The sequence below is a fragment of the Neopsephotus bourkii genome, unplaced genomic scaffold, assembly GCF_033783945.1.
Source record: "Neopsephotus bourkii isolate Nb327-2 ecotype Australia unplaced genomic scaffold, CSIRO-AGI_Nbou_v1 NB_1634, whole genome shotgun sequence".
Taxonomy (NCBI): Eukaryota; Metazoa; Chordata; class Aves; order Psittaciformes; family Psittacidae; genus Neopsephotus; species Neopsephotus bourkii.
Window position 1 is genome coordinate 3,512,978 of NW_026902109.1, and position 15,795 is coordinate 3,528,772.

At 51.1% G+C, this 15,795-nt stretch overlaps 1 protein-coding gene across 4 annotated transcripts in view; it reads left to right on the top strand.

Annotated features, from left to right (window-relative positions):
• Positions 1-6,119: 6,119 nt before the first annotated feature.
• Positions 6,120-15,795, top strand: part of UNC5B (unc-5 netrin receptor B) — a 58,401-nt gene continuing 48,725 nt past the window's right edge. For 2 of the 4 annotated variants that reach the window (XM_061373906.1, XM_061373908.1), the window contains exon 1: positions 9,530-9,707. In XM_061373906.1, the coding sequence (XP_061229890.1) occupies positions 9,632-9,707 (76 nt within the window). In that variant the 5' untranslated portion in view covers positions 9,530-9,631. Of the gene's footprint in view, positions 6,261-9,529; positions 9,709-15,795 lie in introns of those variants that run through there. The other 2 variants (XM_061373909.1, XM_061373907.1) reach the window with 2 other exon arrangements.

Consider the following 15,795-nt stretch of genomic DNA (forward strand, 5'->3'; position numbering starts at 1 on the left):
TTGGGGGCCGTTTGCATTTGCTGCTCCAGAGATTTTCTTGTTTATTTTAGAAATTAGCAGCGTTCAAGCTTTTTTGTTAACAAAACCGCTAATAAAAGGGCTTTTATCACATGGAGGGAGCATAACTGAGGATGGGGATTCAGTGGAGTTTTGCTTCCAGGGCAGGGAGAGGGGAAAGATTGGCAAGTAGAAGGGTTTTTTTTAAGCATCAGTTTTGACGTTTGATGTGGAAAACCGGTGTTATTGTAACACTTGGGTGTGCCTTTCCGGGAACAGGACCTCCTGCTGCATCAGCTCTGCAGCTCCTGTCTGGGGTCATCATCCCAACAGGACCGGCTTATCCCCAGCAGCCCCAGATGGAAGCAGAGCTGGATGATTTACACTTCTTACCCCTCACACTGCCTCTTCATATACAACATTTCATCTGAAGAAGCAGGATAAGCATGAGTGGGGGAAAAAGGGAGGAAAAAGCCTGCTGGACATGTGTGGTAGCCCCTGGGGGCTGTTGGTGTTGCTGGACAGAAAGCCCCTCTTGCACAGTCCCTTTGGGTTGTGCCAATGACACAATTCCTGAGGCCCCATCAGGAAGAGTGGTTTCCTGACACTGGTACTATCTCTTAGCACTTGCCATCTTTCCCCCCTCACTCAGAAAGCTGCAAATTGAGACCCTGAGGCATCTGTGTAGCATCAAAAAACCTCTTATATATCTTTAGAAGAGATATACTTTTCATTTTGCAGTGTTCAAACACCATATGCTGTTTTGTACGATGGCATTTTCACAGGAGGGGGTCATTTTTAGGTGTAATGTCAGTACCAGAGGCTGAAATGGCTGGGAAAAACCTACAGTGATCACAGAAAGTATCTCAAGCCCAGTCTGTGATGGCCATCCTCATTGTGTGAAGACTTCACTGCTTGCCTTCTCACCTGGAAAAGCATATTCCACCTTCAGTCTCCTGCAAACCCAGGGACAGCTAGCAACTGAGGTCCTGCTCCTGAAATACAGAATCTCTTATTGTTTGGCTGAATCAAGGCCAAAGGCACTTGGGCTTATAATAATAAACTTAAATGCTGCCTGTGACGTGTAACTTATGGAGGATTGTGGTTATTGGGAGCAATGAGGCACCATTTCAGAGGGATGCAGTTGGCCAGAACCAGGGTAATGGTACAAGCCCCCAGGTTAATATCCTGGGCATTTGGTCACTATTTCAACGTGAGCAAAGCAACAGCAAATACCTTGCAAGGAAGGCTATTCCCTGATCTGTAGCACTTAAACAAATATGATTAAAATAATTGCTGCAGCTGGGTGGCTGCTCTCCTGTTTCTTGTTATGGAGTGTCACCAGGATGTAATGACTGCAGCAGCGCAGCCCCGTGCTATTTCAACATTAATTTGGTATCTCGTTTCCAGCTATCACCTTATTTATTTTAGAAGCTTTAATTTATGTCAGGCCAGGTATGCCAACCAGCCCAATTATGTGAAGGTCGGGGAGCGGCTCCTGCAAACAGCATGTGAGTCAGAGCTGGGTGCTGCAACAGCCTCTTCCCCTGGGTCTCCTCCTGCTGCACGGGGATGATGCTGCAGGCACTCCTGCCAGGGCTGAGGCTCAGGCACACTCCGCAGACCAAGCATCTCCAGCCAAGTACAGGGAAGAATATGTATTTTTCTGGTGTGATTTTTATTTTTCCTCCCCCCTTTTCTATTTTGTCTTGGGTTTTTTTTTCTCTCTGTTCTAGCTTCTTGCTGGCAACAACAGACGTTATATTTTGACGAGTTAATAAACGTCTCCCCCGGGAGCGAAGGAGCTCCAGCATGCTCTGCTTCACTATGTTTTACATCTGACTAACAGAGTTTGCAGAGCAAGAGGTGTTTTTCTAATCTGAGAACTCAGTGGCTCACGTTTCAGACTTGTCCCTGAAGCTGCTTCGCTTCCCTGTGTCAGAGGCTGACACCATGATGCTTTTGTGTTATCTCTTGGGGCCTAACCCATTGCTGCAAATTCCCAAGCCCTTTTGCCACTCCCTTACTCACTCCACACCCCAAATCATCACTTGAATCTTGTAGCTTTGAGCTGTTTATCAGCCTTGGATGCTAAGATGCTGCTGTATGTTTTGCTCTGTGGCATCCCTGGGACCTGCACACTCCCATGGCACAGGGTTCCCTTGCCAACAGGAATCCCTTCCCTGCTGGAGGGGTCACCAACGAACACCAGGCACTGCTACAATGAGCTGCTGGTGGATGCCAAGTCTCTGTATCAGGGATGAACCTTGTCTTGCTCCTCCCAAGCACCTCCATCTATTGCTTTGCTAATACAGAGTACCATAACCTGTGTTTTTTATCAACCTTTCAGACAAAAAAACCAGGAGTCCTTCATATTTTTTTTTCACCAACAGGTGAGGAATCCCTTGGAAAACAGAAGAGCAGGAACAGAGGGACATGGCTCCAAAACCTGGCATTTCTAGGATGCCCCTCATGGTCGTGTCCTGGAGGTGGCTGCTGCCTTCATGTCTTGTGGCAAGAAATGAGACCTTGGGCACAAGGCAGGCCCGGAAGATGGTGCATGGTCCAGGGAGCCAAACAGCCAGTTTGAACTTGTAGAACATTATTGCTCGTGAATTATGGATGGTTATTGCACCTCCTGGACAATAAATTATTGAGCTGACATGCTGGGTGGAGAGCGAGGAGCTGATGCCGTGTTTACAGCAGGCAGATTTGGCACGTGGTGTTTTGCAGGGACCAGGGAATGTTTTTCTCCCATTCCTTCTGAGCAACAGCATCTCTGCCTGAAGCTGCAGAAACAGCAAGGCTCTGCCCACCATAAAGCACTGAATCACCCATGAGGGCAGCTGCAAACAGAAATCCCTGGCAAGGGATCCTGAAGAAGTCTGCAGGGATTCTCCCCAATACCAGAGGTTTTCCTGCTTGCACTTTTGTTGGATTCGCACTCTTACTGGGGTTTGGGAATGGGTAACACTGGTCTGCAAAAGGAAATGAGATGGGTTCCTTTAAAACCAGGTATAGGGATGTTCACCCCAAAGCAGGAAGAAGAGCACCATGCCAGCCCATCACTGCAAACACCAGTCTCTTCCCCCTCCATAGCACTTGTGGTTTTCCATGCAGAAGACAGAAAACTCTGCTTAGTCTGTTCAGTAGAGTCAGCTGCATAATATTTGTGTTGGAGATGGAAGATGAAGCAAGCCAACCAATTCTGTAAACGCAAGGATGCCTTTCAAACATCATTGTGTGTGCACAGATGCAGGAAACTAGCCAACTAATATCACAGAAAAAGGATTAACGGGGACCGTGGCACACTTTGTCAGCCTGGGCACTCATCTTTCTTGTATGAAGGGAGAGGACTTTTCTCAGGAAGCTGCACTATTAGCTTCAGTGCTGGGCTTGAGCATTGCCTGGTGCAAAAGTTTGCCATGGCTCTGCCTAGACAGCTTGTGCTCCCCTGCGGCCCTTTCTCCACAGAGCAGCTTGACAGCAGTTTGGTGGGGACAGGGGATTTGGTACCTCACTGGAGTGAGGTCATTAATCACCCCCACATCTACTTTGGAGAAGGGGGAGGCAGCAGAAGGAGCCACACTGTAGTTTCTGAGCCTGGCCTCAGTTCATCCATGAAGAAGAGCTGTGGGTTGGTCCCAGTGAAGGACAGAGAGACACTTTTTTCTCTGCTGCTTTGCTCTACAGGGCTGCTCATGCCACTTCAATGCAGCTTTGCAATGCCCATGGATCAGTGCCACCCTGCACTGGGACATGGACATAAACCCTGGTGTCCCCCCACATCCCTCTCTGCCTATGTTGTACCATCAGCCTGGGCACTTCTGAAGTCAAATAACCTCTCCCTTGCTCTAAAGAGGACTTGGGTAACAGTTTATTTAGGTGATGAGACATTATTTATTTATCTTCCAGGCTGTGCTGGTCTAGCATCCCTGTCAGGGGATGGCAGGTTTGCTGACTCCTGGCAGTCCTGGGTTTAGGGGCTCCCTGAGGTGGCTGCTCCATCATGTTTAACAGACCTTGACAGACCTGTGTGCCCCTTGAGTTTTCCTAAATGCTTTTGGGGGCCCATTTAGGCTGTAGGTATCCATAGCATCCTACGGCAATGAGTCCTGTAATTTAATCATGGGTGGCATGGAAAAAGCACTGTCTTTTGTTTGTCCTTAAATCCACTGCCTGATAACTCAATTTGGACACTCCTAGTTCCTCTTTTGGGAGAAATGGAGAATTATCATTGTCTCTGCACCTGCTCCACAGCACTGGTGCTTTTATAGTGGCCCATTGCAGCTTTTCATTCGCTTCTCCCTCATTCAGATCTCCTGGCAATTTCCAACTCCCTTGACAGCCCAGCCTGGCATCACATGGAGGATGGAGCTGGAAAGGTCTCTGCTTTGCTTCATAGCTGTGTTGATCTCCACTTTTCTCCTGCTCTCTTCTTTTATAGGTGTGGGAGAGATGCTCGGGAGGCACTGCTTGACTCTGGTTCAGATGTCAACAGGCTCCCTGTGGAGCAAACTTGATTAAAATCCCCAGAGCATTTTTGGGTGGTTTGGGGTGCTCTCTCCTGCTGGTTGGGTCCATATGTGCACATGTGGACCCTTCCCCAGCCACCCAGACCAGCTCTTCAGTAGCGGAAGGGTTCATAACAGAGGTTATGGCCACCTTGGGAATTACTGATCTCCTAACCAGGCTTTCCTTGCTCTAGGGGAGTGGCTCCCACCTCTATCCACATCCATGGGACAGAAATGCATGAACCATTACCCAGGATTGAGAAGAGAGGGTCTGAGTTGGGGGATGGGAAGGGGGGGTTCAGCTTCTCCCCCCTGCTGAGCAGGATTTCATCTCAAGCTGAATGCGAAGAGGCTCTGGAGTCAGGAGAAAGTGAAGCGCTTTCCCTAATCGAATCACACGGCAGTGTCACTTGTAAAGCTCTGCAAAGCAGAAAGGACTTGGGAGCCACTGAACCACAAACACCTCCTCCCTCCTCAGCTCCTCCACAGGCATCCTGCCTCTCATCTCCATCTCACCTCTGAACACAGTTTGTGAGGGAGGCAGGGCAAGGGCTCAGAGATCCCACCTTGTGCTGTGTGTCTTGTGCAGGGCCATCACACCAGGCATACTATGGGCTCAAGGGTTTTGGAAGACCTATATGGTGCTTCATGGTGTTGGTCTTCATCTTGGGGATGTTCTGCCCTCTCTGGTCATTTCTCTGGCAAGGGTCTCTCCCTCCAAGCATGCACTGGGCATGCAGTCAAGTCTTCCTAGTCCAGTTGGTCTTCTCCATCCTCAGCTTCTTTGAAGTTACTGCATCTTCTGCTGTGCCTTGTTCAGCCCCTTCATGAGTCCCTGCCAGCCCCCAAGCATGGGATGTGCAGTATATAGCCACCCTGTTTGAAGATGAGGGGCAGGAGGACAGTCCCTTGCCTTCACCTCCCTGGCATAAGCTGAAGGGGTAACCTGAGGACCACAGGATGCCTTTCTAAGCGTGGGGTGGGAGACCCTACAAAGCAGCGGAAGGAAGGGTCAGTGCTAGGTATTTCACCCTCAGAGACCACAGGAGCTGCTGGACATTTCTGTAAAAGCCAGATTTTGATGATGCATCAAGCACCAAGTACATCGCTGCCTCCAAGCATCCCCATGGAGCTGTGCACAGAGTAAAATTAGCAGGTAGGCTGGCCAATGTTGAACTGAGAGGACAGGCTGGCTCCATTGAGGTGCCCACCAGCAACAGCCTACCCAGCAAAACACACTGGTCTGCCTGTTTTACAGGAAAACCTGCCCTCTCCTCCTCCAGCCCTTTTTCTGCCCTGGCTCTCCTCATGTTATGGCAAGAAGCAAATTCTCCATCCTTTACATGCAGCAGCTGGGACTTCTCCGTGGCAGTAAAGAGCATCCTTGCAGCAGGTCTGTCAGCGGCAATTTCCGCAGCCTCCTTCAGTGCACCCAAAGCATACAGGTGAGGAAATTGTCAGCAGCAGGGAAGTTAAAAAGCAAACCACCACTAAACTCAGTGTTTACTCCATGCCGGGTCTCTTTTGGTAACAACAAGACCCCTTGAAAAATCTCCCCTTTAAAAAAGCAGGGAGATTTCAGCCCAGCAGGATTCCTGGAGGAGGGAAGCGGCTATTTGCGGAGCGAGAGGAGATGTGGCAGAAGACAGCCGAGCCTCCTGCGGCAGCAGGACCGGCAGATTTCAGTGATGGCTGCTTTCCCTGAGCTGAAAACATGCAATTTTCTGCATTTGGTCCCTGCTGCTGCGGGTGAGCCAGTGGGGAGCAAATGCCAGAGTGTTCAGGCTGCAGCATCCCAGGGAAAGCAAAACTCTGTATAACAGTGGCTTTTCGTTTCTGGGGAAGCCCTTCCCGGTGTCTTAATCCCACGTTATCTGTAGCTTTGCTGTGTATCCCTTCTTCTTCCCTGTGTGTACATCTTCAGATGCTCTCTTCTTACTAATGCCTAATTAGGTTGGTGGGACGGTTTGGCCCGATAGCATAGTTATGGATAATGTTATGCAAATTGACTTGAAGACCTATGAACCCCCAAACAGACAAGCACCACTGTCTCCCCCCCATGCTTAGCTGCCTGCGGCCATTCCAGCCAAATAGCAGCGGATAGCATGTGGGAGCTCTAAAGAAAATGTTCTTTAAAAAAACCCTAAGATTTATCTATTCCCCCCAGTAGAAAATTCTTTATACCATAAAGATGTCTTGACATCTCAGTGCACCAAAGCCCTTATGCCAGACTGAGATATTTAGTGTGAAGCAGTCACCATCTGAAAGAAAAAGGCACTTATAGAGGACATTTCAGCCCACCTAAGGTCCACTCTAAAGTTTGGGTTGGAAAAATACCCCCCCTCCCATGACAGTGTGATCGCAGCTGAAGGGCGCCATGACCTCAAAGTCTGAACAAGGGAGTCTTTGTCTCACCTCCTGGTTATGCTTTGGGAGTTTTCTCTGTTTATTATTCATCTGATTGCCGTCTTTTTTAACGCTTTAATGCACCCCCCTCCCCAGTGTTCCAGAGACTGGAATGCCCAACCCAAGACAGGCACCAGAGAAGTCAGAGCTTCATCTGGCCCCCATCGCCCTGCCAGTTAGGGCTGCGGCTGGGTGGCTGAGTCCTGTCTAACTCGTCTCACCTCCCGATCGGCTGCTGGGAGCGGTCCCGCTGAGCTGGAGTTCTGATTGACATGTTCACGGCAGGCCATTAGAGGAAAACGAGGGGTAATATGTAAACACCTGGGAGGAAAAACAGCCCTTTGCCTTAATGATAGTTTGTCATGTCATATGTTTCTAAAATTGAGAAATAGTGGTAGCCTAACCATTAATTTGCATTGCTTTAATTCATATTTTGAATACCAGACAATGACTTAAATGCCACTTGATTTAACCCACATATTCTCACTCATTTCTACACAAATCCCCATGCAAACGGCACACTATGCTACCAAAAGCAGGCACTCTGAGCAGCAATGGCTTCCTCCACTCCTTAATACCAATACCAATAACTGCACTGCTTCCAAGCCATCCTTCAGAGCCCCTCCGAGTGCCTTACACACTGACCCAAGTGTTATTGGTGTTACTTAATAAGAGAATAAACACCCGCCCAGGCACAGAGTCCTCTCTTGCACAAATGGTCACTGGGATCTGTTGCAAGTGCCTGGCTTTCAGGGCTGCTTTTGGGGCCAGAGCTAAGTGTGGATGCGCCCTTGTGTTATGCTGCCATGAACCACACAAGCCCAGCCTGTGTCCTGATCCGACTGGAAAAATAGCCTTTTTCTTCTGGCTTATCTCCCCAGATCTCTCATCCCTAGTCCCTTCTGACTCTGGCACCACTGGGTTTGCATTAGGCGCATCCCTGGCCCTTGCTGCCCAGCTCCATTCTTCTCTTACAGCATCACCCCCTTGACAGCAACTGGAAATGAGATTTTTTTTCTCTCTTAAGCCTTTTCCAGCACGTCCCACTGCTCTGTAAATACAGGCTGAAGTGCAGCTGAGTGTGGGATGCTTGAAGTAGCATGCAAGGCAGCTGTATTGCTGGCAATGTGCAGGTGGCCCAAGCAGCATAGCATGAGTATCCCTTGTTTGTGGTCTGCTGGGATACTCACAGGACTAGCCGAGGGAGGGGTGGGAAAGCTGGGAGAAGGCAACTGGGCAGTGGGAAGAGCTTATTATGGCTCTAGAAGGTTTCCAAAGGTGGATTTTTATTCTTTGTGGTGCCCTGAAGCCCCATCCCAAGTGCAAAGGCCACCCCTGGTGTTCCTGCATCTCCAGTGAGAACCCCATGGTGTGCACGTAACACCCCAGCGCAACAGCAGAAGCCATCCCCCAGCTGCTCCATGTCATCAGGGTTTGCACTATCCCTCTGAAGGCAACAACTGAGCTCAGGCCAAGCAGCAAACCCATGGCTGCAGCAGCACGTTGGGCCTGGAGAGAGGCAGTGCCAAACCCACAGCCCCGGTTCCACCAGGCTGGCGGTGAGACACAGGCTGTAATTACTGCCTGCCTGCCAGGGTTTCTTCGCCCCCACTGCCCTACCCCGGAGGAACTGAGCAGCTGCCAGCAATTAAAAGTAGTTAGCAGTTCCCATGCTATTTTAACCATTTATAGGCAGCAGTGGTAGCTCCTTGTCCCTTAGTGAAAGGGGGCAGTTCATGCTGTCACCCAGCACTTTGCACTGTTTGTGTGGATGCTGCTGTAGGAGGAGCAGTGCTGTGCTGTGGTGTGGTGCAACTTTGCTGAACTTGGGATTGTTCCAAAAGAGCACAGCTGAGCTCTTTTGCCCCCCTAAAGCAAGCAGGGAGGCAAACGGGGGTTTAAATCCAGCCTGAGGAGAGACTTGACCATCAGGAAAACTGCAGTCTCACTACTCACAGCTTGCAAACTTGTAACTTCGTTTTTCGTTCTTTGCAAGAAGAACGGTGTACAGGTATTGATGAGTAGATACGGGATACCTTCCCCAGTGGGTGAATTACATCTGTTTATTATTTTTGTCTATATGTGTGTCTTGAATTTTTTTTATGCTCCTGCGGGTATATTCCACAGCCTGGGCTTCAACGCCGGTTCTTGGGAGGGAATGTAATAGCCCATTACATGATCCTACAGCACTCACATCGTTAGCAGCATCGTTAGACGCATTGCTTCTCGCGTTGAAGTGTTTTTGTCGGCGTTCTTCTTCCCCTCGGCGGGCACAGCTAGGAACGCCACGCCGTTTCCCGGGGGCCGGTGTCCCGCTGAGGCACGGGGAGCAGAGTGCGTTGCGGGGCTCCCTCTTGTGCCCGCATGCCCCCACTGCAGAGCTCCGTAAACTGTTGTTTAACATGGTTTTTCATCCCTCCCTCGCAGCTCCATTCCCCGCTTAGCTTTGCGCCCCCCGTCTCCGGCTACACGGGATGGGGGCAGGAGGTGGTGGTGATGACGATGGGGGTGGCTGAGGCCGGCAGCAGCTCATCGCATGCATGGGGAAGGGGGAGGCTGTGCCGCCCCCATCCTGCCCCGCCCCGCCGGTCCGCGCCCGCTCCGCTCCGCCCCGTTCGGCGCCGGGCAGCCCGGCAGTGTGGCGAAGCGGGCGGGCAGGCACCGCCGCTCCGCTTCGCTCGGCTCGGCTCGGCTCCGCTCCCGGCCCCGCCGCCATGCCGCCGCCCGGCCCCCGCCGCCCCGCCGCGCTGCTCATTCTGCTGCTGCTCCGCCGGGCGCTGGCCGCCGCAGGTAAGGGGGACCGGGGAGCAGCAGAAGTTTATTGAGGAGGGGGAGAGGCGGTGGGCAGCATCCCAGAAAAAGGTTCAGTGCGGCTTACCCCTTCACAGGGGCAGCTCGGGAAGGGGAATCCAGCCTGGGGACGTTTATTTCATTTATTCTGTTTTCTTTAAAGGTTGAGGGATGCGCAGGGGAGCGCAGATTTGAGCGGGGGGAGCTCAGCCGCCTTCCGCTCCGGGGGATGCTCCGGGGGATGCTGGCTGGTAGCTCCGCTCCCGGCCCGCTCCGCCGTGCCGCTTGCTTTTTACGATGATGATGATGATTATTATTATTTTCTTGGGAAAAACAAAACAAAACAAAACAAAACAAACGCAGCCCTGTTTGCAGTGTCGCCGGCTGTGATCCCCCGGCGGGCCAAATAAGTAATTATTTCTTCTGGATATATTTATTGGGGTTTTTTTTGTGTGTGCCCTTTTATAAACAGAGCTATTGATGGCCGGGCAGCTAAGTGGTCTTTTCCTATGGCTTTTCAAAGTTTCCTGTGCGCAACCCAATCTTGTGATTGAGATGCACTTAAATCCAGCCCTTCCGTTGGTAATCGCTGCCACAGACAATAAACAGAGGCACGTCTCTCCTGCTGCCCTCTCTCGTTAGGACTCCTGTGATCAAATTCAACCTTTCTGCTGTATTTCCCACCCACCCTCCAACTCATGAGTAACCTCTGCATCTCAGGACTTTGTCCTTTGTCATCCTCCGGCGGTGGCAAACCAAAGGTGCTGGTGTTTATCCTCCAGGTATAAAAAGATGTCCTTAAGTATAGAGTCCTATAAAGTTTGATGGCTTTTAGAGGCTGGAAGAGATCGTAGCTGTAACTGTCGGGGCTTCGGTGATGGGCAAGGTCGTTATCCCCGTGGGAACTCCGGAGGACAGCCGATTGCTCGCTTCCCGCAGCTTCTGGCAAGGGGCTGAGGATGCGTTGCGAAGCTGCACGCAGCACAGATTGGTCTTGTTAGTAGTTAAAAGCGTCTCCTGACAAGCTGATTTTCTAGGAAAATGAACCAAGCCTTCTTTTCTGAAGCTCAATTAAGGTGATGAGGAATTTTAGGGAAGGAATTTAATTAGATTAATATTTTTTTCCACCTCCACCACACAAAGATCTAATGTTTTTCGGCAAATGGAAACCAGAAATGGCACTATGGAGTTATTCAGTGGCCTGGACGTTGCTGCAGCAGCATCCTTCAGCCAGAAGGAATTCTCCCTTGCTGGAAAGGGAGACGTTCGAGAGCTGGCAACTGGTGTCTGGCTCTGCCAGAGCAGTGCCGTGTTGTAGAGGGGTGAGCATCAAGGGGACAGAGGCTCAGCATGGCATGGGATGCTGTACGTGTCAGGGGGCTGGGAAGGCTGGACTAGCCAGGCTGCTGCAGATCAGGGTTTGGCTGTGGCCAAGGCAGCCTGGAGCTGCTGAGGATGCTGGGGGGGGAGGCATTACAGCTGCGTTGGTGGTGCAGGACCCCCATGACTGCTGTGTCCCATGCCATGCTCTTTATTTTTGCATGCACCAAGTTCATGTAGGGGTTGAATTAAAACTGGCAGGATGGAGGGAGTGAAGAAGAAAAAACAAGTTAAACCTGACCAAGCTGGATCAGTTTGAGTCTGGGGAGCTTTCTGAAGCACACTGCTAATCTGGCGTATGTAAACACATATAAAGTTTTTAGCTGTAGAGCTATAATTAGTGCTTCTCCAGGAGTGTTGCATAGAGATTGCATGTGATGATGCAGAGGAGAGAGCAGAGATGGGTGCTCAGCCCTGGTGATAATGCCTTCCCTTCCCCATCCTTGCCTGGTTTTAAAGAGGTAGAGGGAGGCATCACCCAGAAAATAATTTTCTCTTCTAATAAGAGAGATGGTACATATTGTTTGTGTTGGGTTTTGCAATGAGGGGCGTGGGGAGAAGCGTTGTTTTGGATTGAGGTTTGAAACCCAGAAGCAGTCATCCCACTCATCCTCAGGGCAGGTGCTGTGCTTTGGGGGGAACCCCAGCTCCCACTCACATCCCTGCCTCGCAGTTCTAGAGCTTTTCCTGCCAGGCTGCTCACCGTGTTTCATTCTGCTCGTGTGTGCTACCCTCCATAGCAAAACAACTTGGTGCAAGGATTTTTGAGCTTGCTTTGGAACCTTTCCCGACAAAGCTGACTGCACAGAGGTTGCAGAAGGGCTGCTGAAATCAAAGGGTTATGATGGTGGGGGGCTTAGCTGACAAGGGCGTTTGCAGGTACTGTGACACTGCCATCCTGGTGAAGTACTGTTCTGTCCCTCTGCTGTACCACCTATATCAGGGAAACACCTGGGGAGGGAGGGAGCAGGATATTGGCACTGCTATCCCCCACTGGCATGGGTCTTGGGCTCCTGCACATCAGTGGCAGGAGGCTGCCTGCCTGCTACTGTCTTTGTGAGCAGATAACGGGGAGAGACATGCTCTGAGACCTGTTGCTCATCAGCAAAGCCTGCCCTTGAAGGAGTTGGAGGCTTGCTCACTTGAGGGCAGCGGTGTGTGTGTAAGAATCTGCTCTGGCTTTTTGTCTCCTTCAGCTTCTTGGTTTTGGAGCCCTCTGTCTTGGGAGCGGGTGCTCTCTGTGCATGATAGTGGCAGAGTGAAATAATAGAGCAACAACTAAAACCCCCCCAAAACAGAGAGAAATGCAAAAATACTACTTTAAAGAAGGCAGAATCTCTTGGAAGTGGTAGTTGGAGGGTAGGGGTGAAATCTAGACTGCATTTTCTCTGCTTAGAAATCAGAAGTGCACCACTACTGACCTAGTAAGCAGCTTGGAGGGTCCAGCTGTGTCCTTTATCTCCTCTCCTCTGTAAGGTCCCGTGGGTCCTTTTGATGCTATGTACACTGGATCCCTTTCTGTCCCTGTCCTAGCTGTACAGGAATAATAATTAAAAAAAAATATATATTTTGGATCAGTTAAGTGAGCCAAGATGATGCAAGGAATTTGGGTTTGCTTCCATTCTAGCAGCAGTGCTTTCAAGTCCTCAGCCCTGTGGTTTTCTCCCTCCCAGCATGTTTGGGGCTGCAGCTATCAGCCTACCAGCCCTGTAGGTTATCTCCCTTCTCTCTTCTCCTCTCTTCTCCCTTCTCCCTTCTCCCTTCTCTCCTGTAGGGAGAATCCATGAGCTAGGCTGTGCTCGGGAAAAGCCAGGCTTGCAGGCTGGTGCCAGAGAGGCGGCAGGAAGCGCTGGGCTGTGAGGTGAAGACGGAAGGGGCTGTATGAAGTCTGCGAGGAGTTCATTACAGCAGATGTTGGTGCCATAAAGCCACAGGTTCCTGCTGTTTCCTATTCACTTATATCCTCCCAGCTTTAGCAATGCTAATGCGAGCGAAAACATTTGCTGGAGCGAGGGGGAGGTTGGGAAAGCATAAATCACCAGCCCCTTCCCTCTGCTCTTTCCTGCTATCGCACCCGCATGTCTTGCCTTGGGAAGTGGGGAGATTAATACGGGTGCAAGGGATGCCTAAGCCGCTCACTGGCTGCCATCAGCTCCACTGTTGCATTTAAAGGCCCACTGCTCTGATCATGTTTTACTTTATGTAGAGCTGTAATTTACTGTAATCAGTAGTATTGTGCAAGCCACCCCTGCTTGTGAGTCAGAGCGCAGTAGTACCGAGCTGACAAAGCCCTGGCCCTTTGGATGCTGGTTGGGGGGGAAAGAGTAGAGTGTTCATCTGCGTCTGGTGGCATGAAGACTCGTTCCTCTTGGAGTGGTCCTTCCCTGGCTCTGCCAGAGCTGAGGACCGGAGGATAATGTTATGCGAGATGCTTTCCTCCTGATACAGAGCCTTTGTGGTGCACCAGGAGTGCTGAACTGGTAGCTTTTGAGTGATGTGGCTCCTCACAACAGGCTGGGGCACTGGAAAATAATCCTGCATGACCTGCAGTGGGGTTGCACTGGGGCTGGGAAATACAGAGCTTTGACTTGGGAGAGGCAGAAAGCCCCATAAAGCTGCTCTGATGCCTGGTTTCTCTCCCGCCCTCTGAGGGACCTCTCTTGGTGGGAGACTAGAGGCCCCTAGCTGAATGCAGCACCCTCCCTAACACTCCCTAAATCTCCTTCTCGATGTCCCCACAGCCCTGCAGGCTTGGCTGACGCTTGAGTTTTTACTTTTGAGGCAGCTTGAGAGTGTGGGTTTTCTTTTAGCTTCACGCTGGGTCCCAGCACAGAGGGTGATGATGTTCTTGAGGGTCCCAGCTGGGTTTTAGTTAAAGTCGGTTTTGGCCCCTTTGAGGGGCAAAGCGCTAAAACCAGGGGCTGCAGGGGGAGGCTGGGGAGCCAGAAGGCAAGCGAAGCATCCCGGCTACACAGAGTATTATTTTCGAAGCCTCCTGGTTTTTCGGAGGCCTGACTCACGGCGCAGGAATGCGCTGGGCTGGCAGCCCTGGACCTGCTCCTCGGCGGATTGAAGAGCTGCCTCTCCTCCTCCAGAGCCCGTTCCGCAGCCCCTCTCCTCCCAAACCGCTGGGCTGGGCTGGTAGCAGCCGCATGTTTGCTGAGCTTGGATTTTTAGGGGATTTTTTCCCCTTTGCTATTTGCTTCTTCACATAGGGGCTGCTTCTTTTTTTTCTTTTTTTTCCTTTTCTGATGGGGCTGGGGCAGCTTGGCGGGCCGTAGCAGAGCACCTCTGAGTTGCTTTGGTTGCTTGGAGGTGAGAGAAAGGCAGAGTGAGCACTGAGATCAAACGGGAGCCAGGCTGGGAAAGGCTGGGCAAAGCCACGCTGGAAAACGAGGAAAGGGAAGGGAAACAGGAATTATTTAGCACGGGGCTTGCTCCAGCGTGTCCTGCACACTGCCTTTAATCTCCTGCGGGTCCCTCCCCACTGCAGCCCGGCACGGCCCCACTCGGCTCTCCTCAGCCCCCTGCTGCCTTCGGTGGCTTCTCCCAGACCTGCTGCTTGGCTCAGTTATTGGGAGGGTGATCCCCACTGCAGCGGCCCCCCGCCCCAACTCACATGGGTGTGTTACATCTGGGTTAGGTTTGTAGTGGAGCACCTGGAGCGGTGGGTCCTGGTCCTCACTCCCAGCCTGGGGAGCCAGGCGCTGCTACCTGGGGTAACTGGGTTAGTGTTGGAAGCTGCAGGCCTTAACCCAGACTTTTGTTTATTGGGAGTGTACATTGGGGTAAATCTAGTAAAGGGACTGTGATGACAAGCTTGGCTCCCTAGGTTTCGCAGTGTTGGGCTCCATGGAGAAGTTCAGGTGGGGAAAGGGATAAGCATACAAGCAAAGCAAGCCACATGCTGCCAGGATGCTCAGTAGCAAGCAGAATGTCTTGCAGCTTAAGAAGAAGAAAGTGTTTTCATCTTTGGTGTGGGCTCTGCTTCCCACTTTTCCTCAGTCCAAACGTCTCTGACCTTGCCTGCTTGGAGTATTCATGGAGGCTGCTGTGTGTTCCCTCCTCCTGCTTCAGCCCTCAGCCCCACTGTAGAGGGGACTGATGGCCAAGCACTGAATGGTTTAGGTGCTGGGAAATAACCCCCTTCCAGCTAATACATTGCTGACATTACTCTTTCCTCTGAAGAGGAGGTATTACTAGGTTCCAAGCCTGCAAGGGGGTGGCTGCAGAGCAGCCTTTGGCACATGCATGGGGATGGCAGGCTGCGGGCAGGAATGGCAGTGGCACAGGGGTCCCTGAACTGCACTGTGACCATGAGACACTGCTTCCTCCTGGAGCTGGATTTGTGCAGGCGAAATACGTATGGAGAGGTGCATGCTATTCCCTGCCACTCAGGGCTCTGTCTGGGTGGATGGAGACCCCCAGGATGTAAAAAGCAAATGTTTTGAGTTATTCTTTCCCCTTTGGCTTTGCTTGCTTTATTAATTTAAAGGTGGTTCTGGTTTGGGGGGAGGTTTTTTTGTTTATTTGAGTTATTTTTTTTTTACCCTGGGAGATGAAGGGCACAAGTTGAGACACTTTTTAAAGAGTAATATATGCAGTTATACAAGAAGCAAACTGAGCAGAGCTCTAGCCTCAAACTCTGAAGCTTTTCTCTGCCTATAGGGACTGTGATGTCCCCTTCTCTGTGGGAAAATGAGTCCTT